Source organism: Pomacea canaliculata, linkage group LG9, assembly GCF_003073045.1.
Source record: "Pomacea canaliculata isolate SZHN2017 linkage group LG9, ASM307304v1, whole genome shotgun sequence".
Lineage (NCBI taxonomy): Eukaryota > Metazoa > Mollusca > Gastropoda > Architaenioglossa > Ampullariidae > Pomacea > Pomacea canaliculata.
The window spans coordinates 3,058,480-3,075,912 of NC_037598.1; the positions used below are offsets into that span (position 1 = coordinate 3,058,480).

At 48.7% G+C, this 17,433-nt stretch overlaps 1 protein-coding gene across 1 annotated transcript in view; it reads left to right on the forward strand.

Moving 5' to 3' along the window:
• Window positions 1-7,616: 7,616 nt before the first annotated feature.
• The window catches only part of LOC112572083 (major facilitator superfamily domain-containing protein 4A-like), a 39,244-nt gene continuing 29,427 nt past the window's right edge, over window positions 7,617-17,433 (forward strand). The window contains exon 1 of the mRNA XM_025251610.1: window positions 7,617-9,285. Within this exon, the coding sequence (XP_025107395.1) occupies window positions 8,939-9,285 (347 nt within the window). The 5' untranslated portion in view covers window positions 7,617-8,938. The remainder of the gene's footprint in view (window positions 9,286-17,433) is intronic.

The following is a 17,433-nucleotide window of genomic DNA, read 5'->3' on the forward strand; positions in this document are numbered from 1 at the left end:
GCAGTTACCTCCCTGGAGTCCTTTCGCAGTTGTCTAGAGGGTAAATAAATAAGTGTGGGGATCAGACATCTAGGATGAGGGGGGGCCTGTAAGGTGACCAGACGTCCCGCATTTGGCGGGACAGTCCCGCTTTTGACCTCGTGTCCCGCCTGAATATCGGGCGGAACGCCCAATGTCCCGCTTTCTGGCTTTCTGGCAAGTCCATCAAATGTCCCGGTTGTCTTTAAAAATCACTTTTTTCGGCGTTTTTTGACGGTGACGACACCATCATCGGCACGTGTCCCGCTTTCGCCCCCGAAACGTCTGGGCGGGTAAGGTAGTATGGGAAGCTCTCCAGGATGCCAATGCCAGAGGACTCTGGTCATTCAAGATGGAGGCTGGAGAGTCCGGGACACAGGCCGGAGGCTGGCGACCCACCGGGGGGCAGGAACCGCTTCACCAGTGAAGGAAACTTGGATGAAAACATATGTATCCTTCCCTCTTACATTTGTACCCATAATTTGCTTTGCATATCGTCATTTATTTTTTGCTTTTTAACAAAATTTATACAAAAAGCTTAAATGACTGACGAGGAGTGTTTACTCTCTCTCTCAGTGAGAATGTCCACAGTGGATAATTATGTGGTCACTTGCTACTCTAGTCAGCTAGTCAGCTAGTCAGCTAGTCAGCTAGTCAGCTAGTGTATCATTAACTGTTTGTAACATGACTTTGCTGTCTCCCTCTCACTAGGGTAGTGGCCGTGGCATAAACAAATAAATCAATTAATCAATCTCTGTGAGAATGACAGACTGAGGTTGTAATAATACAAATGTGAAGAGAACGAATAAAGAAGAAAATTATCCGAAAACGATGAGTAGGCTGTTTAATGTTTGCCATAAATGAGAGAATGATAGGCAAGACGTGACTGCCAGAGTTTGATGATTTGGCCATTGGGTGCAACAGAGAAGACAGCATCACGTAAAGACAGTATCACGTAATGTAAGACAGTGTCACGTAAAGACTACATCACGTAAAGTAAGGCTGTCTCACGTAAAGTAAGACTGTATCACGTAATGTAAGACAGCGTCACGTAAAGACAGTATCACGTAAAGTAAGACAGTGTCACGTAAAGACAGTATCACGCAGGCCTGACGAGAGGGGGGGACAGTGGGGTCTGGTGTACCCGGGCCCGCGGCTGACAAGGGGGCCCGGCCTTGGTCAGTAGATTTTTTTTTCTTCTTCTCCTTTTCTTTTTCTTTTAACGAAAGGTCTAAGGACAGAACACCCAAGCATTACACATGCAGAAGTTGAGTTTGAGTGTAGATATTGAGATTCGAATTGTAAACATACATTATATACTGGAAAAATAATTTACGATCACAAGTACAAGGGGCCTGGAGAGGTCGTCTGTCCCGGGGCCCGGGCTGGCTCTCGGCGGCCCTGGTATCACGTAATGTAAGACTAAGTCAAACGTGAAGCTATCTCACCAAACAGTGTACTACGTCACGCTAACAGTGTACTACGTCACGTTGGCACACCATTATTGCCTGCAGTCAACACCAATCAGAGAGAATGAGCCACAGTTTGGATTATTCGGAGCTGACTCCGCATTGCTCGTGGTTGTGACAAGCTGCTACTGTAGCACGAGAACTGTAGACTTTCAACTGTCGCTATGATTTGTGTTAGTACGCTGTGTGGCGTTGACTGCCGGCAATGTTGTGAATGGTGTACCAACGTGACGTAGTACGCTGTGTGGTGTTGACTGCCGGCAATGTTGTGAATGGTGTACCAACGTGACGTAGTACACTGTTAGCGGCGATCGTTGATCGGAGGTGCGAATCGTAGTGACTAATTAATTCATTGATGGGTGTTGGAGGCTGAAATGTACAGGTCAGGTTTATATCGCCGATATCTACCGACATCTGCAAAAACCGCAAACCGTTGAGGCTGGTTTTTATCAGGTGAGCAGGGAGGGAATGACATTCTAGGAATGACCATCAAGGGCACGACACGTCACACAGGCGTGTCCCACAGAGACTCGTAGTTGTTTGCTTACACCTGGCAAGAGGGAATGAAAACAACTGTTGTCAGTGAAACAGGGTGGGGTAGGTAGTTCTGCTTGACTACACCCCAACAGGTTTCTGAAACTCGTGCACATGTAGTCAGAGCGCTATCGAGTATAGAGTATAGAGTGAGCTCAGTACACAGTTTATTTTCTTACAACAAACAAACATTCGCTGACACAAGCTGGACTGAAGCGAGTGTGTATTAGTCCAGACTGGTCGATTCGACCACAGCCCTCGGTGAAGTCGACCACAATCCTAGTTGACTCAATCAGTGATTGTGCAAGTGATTGCTCAGTGATGATGGATGCATGTAAACAAACTGAAAGGAGACTTTTGTAGACAAATTAGTCACGTGATGTATGTAGGTCAGCCGCAAAGGGGTGTATATGGTGCAATCAACGGGTGCTGGGTACACGTATGTAGCCCGCCGCCAGTCATCAGATGGAAAATAAAGATGCTGTTGGTGGTAATGGTAGTAACATCTGTGTATCGACGAGAAGGTGAAATAGGAAGATGTTAGAATATGTAGACTCTGCCTTGCCTTGGATCGGCTTTCTCTCTTTCTCTTTCTCTCTCACACACACACTCACTGGCTACAATCACACAGATGCTACAATCACACAGAGACTACAATCACACACAGGCCACAATCACACACAGGTTACAAGAGTGAAGCGAGTTCCGTCCTGGTGTTGTTTACCTGTGCAGCTACCTGTGCAGACGCCGACGGTGATGCAGTGATGCAGTGATGCAGTGCGCCACCTGTACTCCTGGCCGCCCCCCCTCCCCCGCTGTGCGCTCCTGTCGATCTGTGCAGGTGTCAGTCAATGTGCCGCGCATCGTCGACTGTCAGGCAAAGTCTCTGTTTACTTTCTCTCACTTTCTTCCTTCTAGAAGCCTGTTTCCTTCCGTTACTCATGATGTAACAGACATTCTCTGTCAGGACGGAAACGTGACCTCTGACACCTGACCAACTTTATTAATCCCAGAAGGCAATGGTCACTCGGGAAGTGTGCTCGGCTACAAAAGCTACAGAAATAAAGACAGACAGAATGAGTGCAAGTCACAAGATGAGGGTAAGGCAGTTGGCTCATCACAGAAAACACAGCAAACCTCACCTGTCCGCCCTCGTCACTCTCATTCTCTAACCTCAGGGGCGTAGGCTGAGGTCAAGGAGGTCAGCTGCCCCGTAAGTACAGGTACTGAGGAAGTAATAAAGTGAACAGCGTTCACTGTCAGCATGGAGGTTTCCTCCCCCCTACCCCAGCCTAAAGCCGAGCATCTTCTACACCAGTGGTTCTCAAAGTGTGGTCCGCGGCTGACAGTCGTCATATGTCAGCAAAGTGATGTTATCACCGAAATATCTCATCAAAAACAATGATATTTATCGCCTTAAAATCTTAATGAAAAACTTTGCGAAGTATGTAATTTTATGCAAACTTGTTACTATAGTACTGTCACAAAAGTACATCTAGTTTTGAATTGTAAGGAATCAAATGCGGAAATTTAAATTTGAAATTAATGTACAGAGTGACATCAGGCCTTGGTGGTCCGCCATAGTTTTTACTTCATTTCTGTAAAGCGCTCTGTGCAATTCATTAGAAAAGCACAATGTACATCATCATCATCATTATTATTACTATTATTATTATTATTTACAAGTTTGTGCCTAAGCATTGTTAAGACACGTAGGTCATCGCACGTGGACGCCGTAGGTGTCAAGCTGCAGCTGGCCCCTCGCCACCTAAACTATTCTCCACTCACACCAGTCCACTGCGCCGCACGTGTCGAGATCTTATCACATTTCTCTCAGATCATCAAAGCTTTCATCTTCTCTACCCTCGTCCACGTGACTGATAATCATCCAACTGACGGCCATCACTGCTTTGCCTTCAGCAAAAACCTTTATTCCTTCTGTCTGCTGCAGGGAGTGTCACACATGCACGTCGTCATGACGAGGGCTGCACCGCCAGCACTGACACAATCAACATGTCACGGTCGTCACAGCGCTGTTTACACTTGACTGAATTGTAAAGCTCCGTGCAGGCGGCATTGAACACGGAGGATATATTCACTGGAAACCAGTCAAGTCGCTGGCGGCACAGAAGGTCTTCATCCTACATGGTGGCTCCTCCACAGCCACGCCTCCCCCTCCAGTGCTGGTGTGGGGTCAAGGGTGGGGTTAGGGTCATCTCGACCGTAGTTGATGGAGGCAGGAGCTGTGAGGTTCTCCAGCGTGACCTCACTCTGTGTCACAGCTGTGTCATCCCCTTGTTGGCCTGCTTTCTCTGGTGTCGACCATGTGAACACTGGCCGTCTTTGCCAGGTCACATGACCAGAGCAGACCAGCTTGGTGTCCCCCCCCCCCATGTTTGGCATGTACACATGGTCGTTGGTCTGATGCACACGTTGTTGTATCAACAAGCTGACGTCATGCGTCCTGTCGACCTTGCCCTTGCTGCTGCCGCTGCTGCAGCCCTGATGTGGATTCCTGCGAGCACCTGCAATCTTTCAACAACATGGCCTCCAGGGACTTGAAGCTCTTCACAGCAGCTGACACTATATCACGACAAGGCAGTCAGCCTTGTCAACAGATGTTACATGCGCAGAAAGAACAGGGTGTCCGAGACGAGATTTGAACCCAGGACAGTCAACACTCGGTAGACTGGCGACAGGCGCTTACGTTGCGCCACAGGACCACCCAGGGTGTGACAGGGATACCCTGGTGTGTCCACAAGCTAGAGTGGAGGATCATCAGTTCAATGCTGCTCCTGCCTCCTCGCACGTTCTTCTGGGAGATTCTCTGCTCCTATGCGAGGTCTAGAAGCGACTGAACTATCCCAGAATCGTTTTGCTTGGGAGGATCAGAAGGCGGCTGCTTCTCTACTTCTCTCACTTGGGAGGATAGTAGGCGGCTGCTTCTCTACTTCTCTCACTTGGGAGGATCAGTAGGCGGCTGCTTCTCTACTTTTCTCTGCAAGAGCCAGGTGCACAGCACAGCTGACTGATTAACGGTAGCGAGCAGTAAAGCCAAGAGATATGTGTCGTCCTGTATTATTTTCCCTTTTCATCAAGGAATTGGCTGTTGAGATAATTTAGAATGGGCAACATGGTGCCTCCTTACCTGTAGACTACGTAGAACTGTTCATTTTACTTTATTTATGGAAGATGGTGTCGTTTTGATATCTGAATCAGTTACGGGTTTTGCAAAATCAGCCTCGGACTGTAAAAGCGAAATGACACACAGTAATATTCTAGTTTTTGTGATGGTGGGGTGTTGGGGACAAGAGAATGCCGGCCCTACCTGAGAGCTACGATGCTTGTTGTTAGTATTTATAAATATTATAAAGTTAACATTACAGCTGCATGTCAGGACTGGACTAAAACATGAAAATCCTGTTTATTTTTAATATTGAAAACGCTGATATCTTATTATAACACAAGTCCTCTTGTTTTCGGATGAATACACAGACACGCAATGACAATAAATTACAGACACACAATAACAACAAATTGTACTCAGTGACAATAAATTACACACAATAACAACAAATTGTACTCAGTGACAACAAATTACACACAATAACAACAAATTGTACTCAGTGACAACAAATTACACAATGTACTCAGTGACAACAAATTACACACAATAACAACAAATTGTACTCAGTGACAACAAATTACTCTCAATGACAATACATTACAGACACTCAATAATAACAAATGACAGACACTAACAAACAGTGATCACATGTGTTTCTCGCTGGTTGAAGCCTAATTTAAACAGCTGATGACACTTGCTTCATAATGTTTACAAAGTGCTTGTTGATGTCGGTGTAAAGGGGGGATCCAGCCTGTGTACTGAATGCTAGAATCAAGTTATTTGCTTTTGGGTTTGGCTTGGTGTGGTGACTGAGGGCGTGCCCAGTGCTTGTAGCTAGGGGACGCTACGACAACGACAACTTTGTGTAGATGGCAGGAACAGGAAGATCAAAGAAACAGTAGATAGAGAGCTTTTGCTTTAACTCTACATACGGTATCTCAGGTCATGTTTATTATTATTCTTGACAGTTTTAGCCACATTGAGAGTAGGTGTATCTAACTGATGTTTATCAGATGGACTGCGCATGAGCTGCTGCCTACACTCACCGAGGATGACAGTCTACGGTGGAAAATCAATCCTTGTGTTTAATTAGTTGTATTGAGGACAGTCATTGTATTCAAACTTGTGTATCATATGAATATTGCATTGCATTATTGTTGCTTCCTGCGCCTGTACAGTCAATGGCCCTCGATACAAAATCCTTGTCACATGTTTTCCTTGGAGAAATCGGAAGACAGTCACCTGCGCATGTAGAAGCCGGCGATGTGGTCCCCCAATAAAATGTATTTATCACAATGAGACTGAAACTCGACTTGCCATATTATTTCTCGGCATAACTGTGGGAACTAAGCAGCAAGACACAAGTTATGCCTCCGGGACAAGATGTACAAGTGTGACGTCACTAGACGCACAGCCAGGCTGTAGTCTGGTCGCTCACCTCGACACTTAGTTATAGCTAAACAGCTAACATGGTCACAACATTGGCTAAGACAGCTTGGCTTGTAGCAAGGTTAGTTTAATTAATCAAGCAAGATTGACAAGCTAAGCATGAGCGACAAGCTGTTTGTCAACAAGACGCCCTCCAAGTCAACAGCCAGGATGGACTTTAGTGAAGTGGCCATGTGCGGACTCCCAAGTCAAGCTACCCGGATGTTGAAGACCCCGAGATCCACAAGCAAGTGTTGAGTCGTGCCTGACTGGTCACGTGCCACCAACTTAATGTTCTGTTCTTTGCCGAGCTCTTCACCTTGATTATTCCCTGGGTGCAGCTGTGCGTGTCAGGGTGTCGTTACTGTAATACACGTGGCGCAGCCAGTCCGGCAACACGTGTGCAGAGCCACCTGTGGACGATATACCACAGTACCACGGAAATGTACCTCCGGGGTACAACTGCCTCCTCTCTCTCTGCTGCTGCTTACTGTTTTGTGACGTGCGTAGAGAGGGGAGGAACAGGCTCAGTGTGACGTGTGTAGAGAGGGAGGAACAGGCTCTACTTGTGTAGGGCGGAAGGGGACAAGCTTAGTCTACGTCTGTAGAGAGGGAAGGGACAAACTCAGTGTGACGTCTGTAGAGAGAGGGGGGGCCCTCTACACACGTAGACTGAGCTTGTCCCTCCCCTCTACACAAGTAGAACTTGTCCCTCCCCCTCTCTACAGACGTCACACTGAGTTTGTCCCTTCCCTCTCTACACAAGTAGAGTTTGTCCCTACAGGGGACAAGCTCAGTGTGACGTGTGTAGAGAGGGAGGGACAAGCTCTATTTGTGTAGAGAGGGAGGGACAAGCTCACTCTACGTGTCGAGGGCGGAAGGAGACACGCTCACTCACTGTAGGCGGACGGAGGAAAGTGAGTGGAGCGTTGGTTGAGTTTCCTCCTGACTTCGACCGGCGACATCGCGCCGCCAGCCAGCGCGCCTCGTGGGGGTGGTTAGCTGCCACGTGAGGGAGGAGTGGTTGATGAGGGTAGAGCCACTGCACAGGCTCAGGATGGGGGTGAGAGCAGAGGGGTGAGGTGGAAGGCGAGGGAGGGGCGGAGGAAGTTGCTGCTACTGTAGCGGCGCGCGCATGTAACACAGAGAGAGGGAGCAGCCAGCCTGTGCCATCTTGTCGCCAGCCACTCGCAGACTCCCAGCATGCACCACGGTGAGCTGTGCTGCCGGGTGCTTCAGTCTGGTGATGCGACAGGAGCGGCGAGGGCCACAGACGGGCGGCTTGTAGCAGCTGATGTGAGGCCAGCATCCCACACCTCGCCCACCTACAGCAGCCGTGTGGGGCTGGCGCTGATGTGGCGGCCAGTCTAGTGCCTGCATGACAGCGACACACTGGTGGCACCACCAGACACTGTCAGCCTCAGGCCCACGTCCTCTTAACCGCAGTTTCTGGCAAGCTCGGGGGGAGGGGAGGGGTCAGCTTGCGCTTGTTGCCAGGTTGGTCTCCTCACTTTTCTAGCTTCGCGAGGTCGCCCATCACGCTTGAGTCCTCACACACAAACACACACACACAGGTATAGATGCGTGACGCACGACCGGACATCCTACCGCTGCCTGTAGTGTGACTGTCTCGTCCTGCTTTAGGAGAAGTGGACTCGGGTGAGGGAGGCTGACCTTTGAACTTACGGAGGATCGTCACGTGACTGGTCCTACTTGTGGGGGAAAGTGACTTGCAGGAGGACGGGTGTGATGGGATAGTGTCAGGCAGAGTTTCACGCGCTCGCAATACGCAGAGAGAATCACAGTGTCACTAGGCTGTGATTCGTCAGAGAGAGAGACTGTGTCATGTGTGCGCGACACGTCACAGCCAGGACCAGGTAGCGAGTGAGACAGTGTCAACGCCGCCTGGTGTGGTCGGTGATATCAAGAGTGAGGAGCGACAGAGAAAACATTTGAGTCTTCAATCGATCTGTGACTGTGTGTACCGGGTACCGGGTAGCGGGCACCTAACTCTTCGCTCATCCCTTGCACCCCAGCCTCGTTTTTCCTCCCCAGCTGGGAGGGAGTGGTCCTGGCCTCGCTGCCGACTGCGCGTTTTTAGCCGGCAGCCCGAGGACGAGAGCTTACACAGACCCGCGTGCGAGCGAAACTGTTTGCTACAAACTGCCGCCAACAGCTTGTCGTCGATGACAGTTCAAGGGGGACGACGACGAAGGCCACAACGATAGCAACAGCAGCAAAAGCAGCAACTAACGCGTGAAGCTGTAGTTTGGATGAAGGTGGGCCGCTCTGCTGTGAATGCTATTTTCATCACTTTCACCTCCTGGCTTTGCGATCACAAGTGAAACATATCCTGCACAACATGGACGCCACCAGAAGTGACGTCACACCGGTGCCAGCCTCGGAGGGAGACAAGAAGGAGAACGGAGAGCACGCGATAGCGGGGTGGATAGAGCACACCACCATCCACCCCAAGGAGGTGGAGGAGCGGGTGTCGTTCTGGAAGCTGTTTGTGGACAACTACGTGTACGTGCTGACGTACTGCTTCACGTTCGGCAGTTTCGGGGTGTGCGTGGGCTTCCTGGGGCCAACCGTCTTCGACCTGGGCTGCCAGACGTACGCCGACCAGCGCGAGATGAACTGGGTCTTCTTCGTGCAGCTCATCATGACCCTGGTGGGCTCCATCTCCGCCGGGTGCCTGGCGCACAAGTACGTCACTTCCGCTTTCTCTCCACTGTTTCACTACTTGTCACGCACCTCGTCACTTGTCACGTGCATCGTCCAATGACTTGTTACCTTGTTGTTTGTCACGTGTCTTGTTAGGACGTAGCTATGGTCACTCGTCACTTAGCTTTGTTTTCTTGTGACGTAACTTATTACTTATTGCGCGCCTTGTTAACCTGCTGTTCGTCACATACCTCTTGTTGCATGTCACGTACCTCAGTTTCTGCCTGTCTATCTACAGCTTTCTATCTACACCGATATGACATGGTCTCGTCTTTCTAGAAAGTTCATTACTTTACGTGTGCAGGTAGGTGCACATCCATGTGTATATACACTTGTAGTAGATGTACAAGTGTGTACACAGGGTGTAGACATAGGGTGTAGAGGGTGTGTGTGTGTGTTCAGGGTGTAGAGGGTGTAGAGGATACCAATAACCTGTCGCTAATCTACTACTACACCTCTCTCTCTCTCCTGTGGCAATCAAGACAACGAAGTGTGCATACGTGTGACGTGTGTGTGTGCGTGTGTGCGTATGTGTGTGACGTAGAAGGAGAACCTGGGCTGCTGTAGTAAAGAGCATTCACTGTCAGTTTAGAGGTAAACACATGCAGCATAAACCCTGTATTATTGTTTATCACCTCAGTGGCAAAGATTTGTTTATATTCCAGTCAGGTATGTGTGTGTAACGTTTTCTAGGACAAAATGGATTCTGAGGAAAGTAAACAACAAGTAAACAACGATTTCACTCAGACAGATGTGTCCCTTACACCACTGCACCACTCCCAGTGTCGCCATGGCAACCACAGGGCGCTCAGTACCGTTACAGTTTACACAAAATTGTTGTCTGCCTTCATGTAGACGCGTTGAACCACTCACTTCTAACAGTGCAATGATGGTTGTCGTGGCCAGTGGCTGGTGTGGGTGAGAGTTGAGTGATGTGAGTACGCCATTAGAAATGAGTACCTGAGTGGCAGCTGAGTACCCCGGTGGCAGGTCTCTCAAACTGTCCTCAGGGGAAGTACATGACGTAAGTGTACAACCCTCCCACACACGCGCTGCCTTGCATGAGATGAGAGATGAGGACAGATGACGAGGCAGTGAGTGAGGACAGCCTCATCCTAATGGTGTGTATTGATTGGTGTTGGATGCCGATGGTCTGTTGACACCCGCACCACGAGTGGCACCCAGCTGTGTAAATGCCAGCATTTGCTACATAAACATAAATATTCTCATTCCTCCACTACAGCGGTGGTGGCCCAGGTTGAGTGTATCACCACAGGGAGACTACTCGGTGAAGTGGCTCACTGTGCCTACAACTCCTCTTATGAGCACAAGCTTCTTGTAGATGTCGTAGATGTCCGGCATCTTTGTATGATTGCTCTAATAAACACGTCGCCTCTTGTCATCCTCACCTTGCTCTAATATTTCCTCGGCCCACTTAATTTTTTTTTTTTTTGGTTTTGTTGTTGCTGTTGTTGTTTGTTTTTGGTTGGTTTGTTTTTTGTAGCCCGTTTGTCTTTTCTCAGACATACTATGGCTTTTCCTACTTTTCGTTCGAAACCGACGACACCGACAATAGTTTGCTGTTGTCACAAGACAACTAACACAAGGAGATTATTGCCGACACTCATCTGGCTGGAGTACAGCCATGGTTGACACCAGACGACATGCCCACAGCCAGGCGAGGTCAACAAACAACAAGTAAACAACAAGACGATTGCCTTAGGCTCCCCAGGTCCTGTGTATCCCTGTGCCGGGGTCAAATGCTTTCACAAGACAGGAAACAAACCCCACTAGGTATAAACACATGCTGCCTACGGCCAGGCAATGCTTGACTTCAACCGTAAACTCCAACCGTAACCCCAACCATAAACTCCAGCCGTAAACTTCAACCGTAAACTTCAACCGTAAACTCCAACCGTAAACTCTAACCGTAAACTCCAACCGTAAACTCCAACCGTAAACTCTAACCATAAACTCTAACCGTAAACTCTAACCATAAACTCCAGCCGTAAACTCCAACCGTAAACTCTAACCATAAACTCCAGCCGTAAACTCCAACCGTAAACCTCAATGGAACCGTAAACTCTAACCATAAACTCCAGCCGTAAACTCCAACCGTAAACCTCAATGGAACCGTAAACTCTAACCATAAACTCCAGCCGTAAACTCCAACCGTAAACCTCAATGGAACCGTAAACTGCGATGAGGTCAGAGCCAGACGACTGGTCACAGCCACCGGGGTAGCAAAGATAAAAGAAGGAGACACGAATCGACTACTTGCTGACTCTTACACGAGCTCCACAGAGTAAACCTGTCTGGTGTTACAGTAAACACATCTGTGTGTGTGTGTGTGTTGCACAGTCGTCCATCTTTGTTACATAGCGATTCAAACCTTTGTCATGGAGTAAGGCTTAGTACCCTATGTCCATGGTGGAGCTTGTCCCCTTAATGAGCTGTCGTTAGTGAAGCCGGTGATAAGGCTATTCCAGTGTTTTGCAGCTGGTGAGCAGGTGTGGAGCTGTGCTCCGCTTGTCAGTGCTCACAGCTGTGCTTAGATCGCTGGCGTCCCAACTGAGAGCGCGCTGGTTCGATTCCTGATTAGCACAGAAAACTTTCCCCAGTCTACCCAATGGGTACCTGACTCCACTGAGGGTTGGGGAGGGTAAGGCAGCGGGTGAGAGGAGATAAGCACTACCCTCGCAAAAAGACTGGCTGCAAGAACAGTGTGATCTCTAACACCTCATTCCCCAACGCAGAGGCGGCGTAGGAACACGCGGGGCCTGGGGCCGACCATTCGCGCGGGGCCGGGGTAATGGAGTACGTGTATCAACATCCATATTGATATGATGCCGGAAACACTGATTTATAGACAGTTAGATAGGCTGGATCAATTTCACGAATTTAGCGTTTTCATTGTTCGTAACCATTCCCACCGTTTGTGACAGTAGAGGTTTTTTCTTAAAGCGAAATAATATGATGACGGTAACTTAAGGTGCAGAGGGCTGTTGTGTTCAGGTACCTTGGTACAGGGATCGACGGGAGGCTCTCTTTTAGTGATCACGTGAACCAAGTGTACAAAAAGGCCCAGCAACGGCTGTACCTTCTGAGGAGACTCTGCAGCTTCAACATCAGCTCTGGGGTGCTGGAGACTGTGTACAGGTCTCTTGTTGAGAGCATCCTCTCATTTAACATCGCTGCCTGGTATGGTCACCTCCTCGTCAACGACAAGGCAAGGCTGGCCAGAGTCATCCACCAGGCAAATAAAATTATTGGTAAATCACAGCTGCCACTTTCTGACTTGTACCTTCATGCAGTCAGAAGGATGGCACATAACATCATTTCTGACCTAACACACTCTCCATCCCAACTTCCAGCTGTTGTCCTCAGGCAGGCGCTATAAAGTGCCACGTGTACGGAAAGCTGCCTACCAGAAGTCCTTCGTGCCAGCAGCCATCATCATCCTAAATAAAGACACAAGAATTTAGGAGGAATCAAAAACAGTCTGAAGAGAAGAGGGTGCTGACATCCATTATCAGCCATCACCTTGTTGAATGTGCCCTCTCTTTCGCACAAACAAGACGAGCTCTCAATCTAAATAATTAATGAAATGCAGGGATTTCTGTCACAGGCCAATAGATGACATAGATGACAATTTGTAATGTTGTTTGCCTGCAGGTGATGAAAAGATAGTAGTGATTATGTGTGCGTTAAATGTCTGTATGAGTATGTATGCCTGCCCGTGTGAGCAAAAGAAAAATTTCTGTCTTGGGGTCTCGACAGACAATAAAGTCTGATTTAATTTGATTTGATTTAATAAACTGCTTGTTATTATTGCTGGGTTTAAAGTTAAGACATGGATTCAATAATTTGCTTAATTAGAACTTAGAAGTGTTTACTGAACGTCAATTTTTTGGTCACAACTTGTTTACCACAGCTGGCATAAGTCATAAAGATGACCTCGGGGCTGAAGCGCGGGGCCCCTTCGAGAGCGGGGCCTGGGGCGGCCGCCCCATTTGCCACCCCAAACGCCGCCGCTGCCCCAACGGCCTGAAAAGGTTAAAGGATGACCTTTTACCTTTTACCCATGATTATTTTGTTATAATTTTATTTTCCTCTGTGGCTTTTTCAGTGCAAATCAAGCAATTTACTTAATTCTTGCAACAAATGTTTTACATAAGTCTGGCTCCACAATATTGTAAACAATAACAACAACAGTCTTCTTCATTCGTAGCCCGCTGCGGCCACTGCCTTCTCTCCCAACAGTCGGAGGCTGGAATGATCAGTTAGCAGACACCTCATCCGGTCTCGAGGGTGAACAGTGCTCACACTTCCTGCTGCATTCTTGAACCTGCAATCTTCTACACTAGACACTACATCCAGTCTGTCACTCACACTCACCTGTAAGCTATCGTGACATGGACTGTGACACAGGTGACACCCATCATGTTCTACTGACAGTCATCGAAAAATGTGTGAACAGTGACATCATAGTAGATGTGAACTGTCTGGAGGGATGCAGCCCTTTAACACGGTCATGTGACTATCAACATGACAGGAACACTACACGTGATCAAATATACTCTGGAGAAAATAAGATCAGGAGCAGTTAGTCGCCTTGTCAACACAGGAGACCAGCGACCTCGCCTCACAGTCTCGTCTGTGGCGGTAGAGCGAGTGAAGGAGAAAAGAGCGTCTGATGGTGTACTCTTACTGTTCTTGCATTTGTTCCTCCTATAATGTATACCTCCGCCTCTCACTCTTAGAGGTGTGACTAGAATACATAATGTTAGCCAGACACCCGGATGATGGCCTGGACTATTTTGCCCAGTCTTAGTGCACAGGGTGGCCTGCAGTTGTCTCCCCACCCGGTCAACAGACTCCCAGTACACACCACGCTTCCATTACCCAAGAGCCTGGTTACGAGCAGCAACTTTCTGGCCTGAGTACTTGCACACCCGACAAAGAGCCGGCCAGATACAAAGCCGGCCGACACACACTCGACCGCCGTGCCTGATGCTGCAGCCTGATTATCTTGAATGCCGACTAAATTACCTCCCTTTGTCCCCCAAAGTTTGCAGCTCCATCCTCCCCACCCACTACTTTGGCAGCGGCCCCCAGGCCATGGAGGACATTTTTGTGACCATGACATTCGTCATCCGTCATCTGCACAAAGAGCAACAGCCGATGGACTGAGTGGACTGTTGACAGCTGACACCAACATGCTGACCAGACTTTCTCCAACTGTCTTGTTGACGGTGAGCCACACTGCGTGCAGCGGGTCCTTTTGACGATGGCTCAAACCTTTTTCTCTTTTGATGAACCTAACACGTGTCTCCTTGACGACACAGCAAACAGCCTCCAGTCTGTTCATCGCCCCCACCGTGAGCTGGAATGTGTCTGTCACATGTCAGCTGGCCAGTGCCAGTGTCTCCCTGAGGCTGGACAGTAAAGGCTTCAGGACATCTTCTGATGAACCACTCGACAGCCTCCTTCATCATGTCGGCGATAAGCACCACAACCTCAACTATTTCTTTGGTTTCATTACTAGACAAGATGAAGCGTTTTCGTCACGATGGCCTCTACAAGCTTAATTATGTATTCTTGACGACAGTTTCTACAATCTTAATTAAGTATTCTTGACGACAGTCTCTACAAGCTTAATTAAGTATTCTTGACGACAGTCTCTACAAGCTTAATTATGTATTCTTGACGACAGTCTCTACAAGTTTAATTATGTATTCTTGACGACAGTCTCTACAAGCTTAATTATGTATTCTTGACAATGGCCTCCACAGACTCCGATGGCTTCTGTATCGTGGGTAGTAAAACACCTCGCTTCTACTACAGCAGGGCAGCCGTCATGTAGGCTGATGAACCTGTCAAACAGTAGTGAGCCTGTAGTGACCATTACGTGGGCTGTGAGCCTGTAGAGTGACCATCACGTGGGCTGTGAGCCTGTAGAGTGACCATCACGTGGGCTGCGAGCCTGTAGACTGTGTAGAGTGACCATTACGTGGGCTGTGAGCCTGTAGAGTGACCATTCACGTGGGCTGTGAGCCTGTAGAGTGACCATTACGTGGGCTGTGAGCCTGTAGAGTGACCATCACGTGGGCTGTGAGCCTGTAGAGTGACCAGCCATTAGGTGAGGTGGTCTCAGTGCGACACTTCACTTCACAGAAGCAGGAAGCTGGGTAGCTTCGCCCCTCCCGCACCTCCACCCCGGGGAGATGGCATCGGATGTGCAGCAGGCTCTAACACGCTATTGGCTGACAACAAATATTGAGCCGTCATTGTGCGCCACCTAGCGGCCCTGAGGCCTACTGCCGGTGAGACACGGAAGCTCGCAGCGTCCCCTGTGTTACAGGATGTGACCTATTGACCCTGGGTAAGGAAGCCGTTAGCATTCTGCTACAGTTGCTAACGGTTTGGTGTTGAAAGCAGAAACCGCGAGTTGTGAGTGTCACAAAATCTGAGCCGCTGATCGTCACCACCACCCCGGTGTGTGCGTCACCAGCTGGTATCGATCTTCAAAAGGAAAAGCATAAAAGCCTCACGTGACGTATCGGAGCTTATCAATCAGCGGTGAGGAGAGGTAGGGGGGTAGGAGGAGTGCTACAGTCAATGAACTGGGTCAGCACAACAGAAGTGAGGCCACACCTCCTACAAATAACAAAACTGTCACAACACCTTGATCGCCCTCGTCATCGCTGTCAGCACAGGTAACTGATAGACAGAAACATGTCGTCGACATCTAGGACCATTAGATGAACGACAGCATTATCATCATCGCGCCATTAAATCTTACCTGTGGGGGGAAGTCTTGTCCTGTACAGCGCACATTGTGACAGCCTGCGGTCACGTGACATCGTCACGACTACAGACACCACACCATAAAGCCATGTACGTGTGTACGTGCGTAGATTATTAGTTTCACATTTATTTATTATTCCACGGTTACCTTAGAATCAAACAAACAAACAAGGAGTCGTCGCAAGAGTTACCCCTACAAACAAACAAGGAGTCACTGTCACAGGTGCCCCTACAAACAACCAAACAAACAAACAAGGAGTCACTGCCACAGGTGCCCCTCGAAACAAACAAACAAACAAGGAGTCACTGTCACTTACCCCTAGAAGCAAACAAACAAACAAGGAGTGACTGCCACAGTTGCCACCTAGAAACAAACAAACAAACAAGGAGTGACTGCCACAGTTACCCCCTAGAAACAAACAAACAAACAAACAAACAAGGGGTCACTGCCACAGTTACCGTCCTAGAAACAAACAAGTTGGAGTTGTTGCTAGAGCGCTGGCGGCGTGTGTGTTGATAACATCTCCATGGCAATTCCCTTTTCCCTAATGTGTGGCAGGGCGGTGAGCTGGTCACGTGACTGGCTGTATGCAGATTACACGCCTGAGTGCGCCCCCTTGATGACCTGATGAGCGTCACACCGCTGCACATTAGCCCGAGTTGTCGGCCTTGCCAGTTTTTGAGAGAGTGGCGCTGTAGCAGCCCGCGAGAGTATTTACTGTGATTGTCCCTCACGTGGACGTTGTTCCGAAGGGTCAAAGGACAGACTCTGCAACTGCCATGGACTTGGAGAGGGAACGGAGAGGGGAGAGCAATGGAGTGAAGTGTAATATTATCCTGGAGACTTTCTCAACAGCGATCCTCAGCTGCTTCTCTCTCATGGAGAATTTTATTAACAATAATCTTGAGCTCTGCCTTTCTCTGTCATGAAGAATGTAGGATGTGTGTCATCAGTCAGTGCGGGCGACGCGCTTGTATGTCTGTACCAGCTGCTTCATGCACCTGAAGTAACAGTAAATAGTAATTGTAACAGTCGATGGCTTTGAACTCTGTGCCTCCTAGAGCTGCCCATCATTCCAGCATATCTCTGCTTTTACTCATCCCACGGTGTCAACCGCTGTCGGAAGAAGTCGCTCTCCCACTTACCCGTCGAGCGGAAGAGGAGGGTGGCGTACAGCGGCTGGACGATTGGCACTGTGCCCTCGTCAACGTTGAATGTCCGCATCACGTGACAGACTCCCCGGTGCAAGACTGTGTGAAAGGCTTTGTTGATGACAATAAATTTATAATACTGATCTTTGCCACGTTGAAGTATTTTGA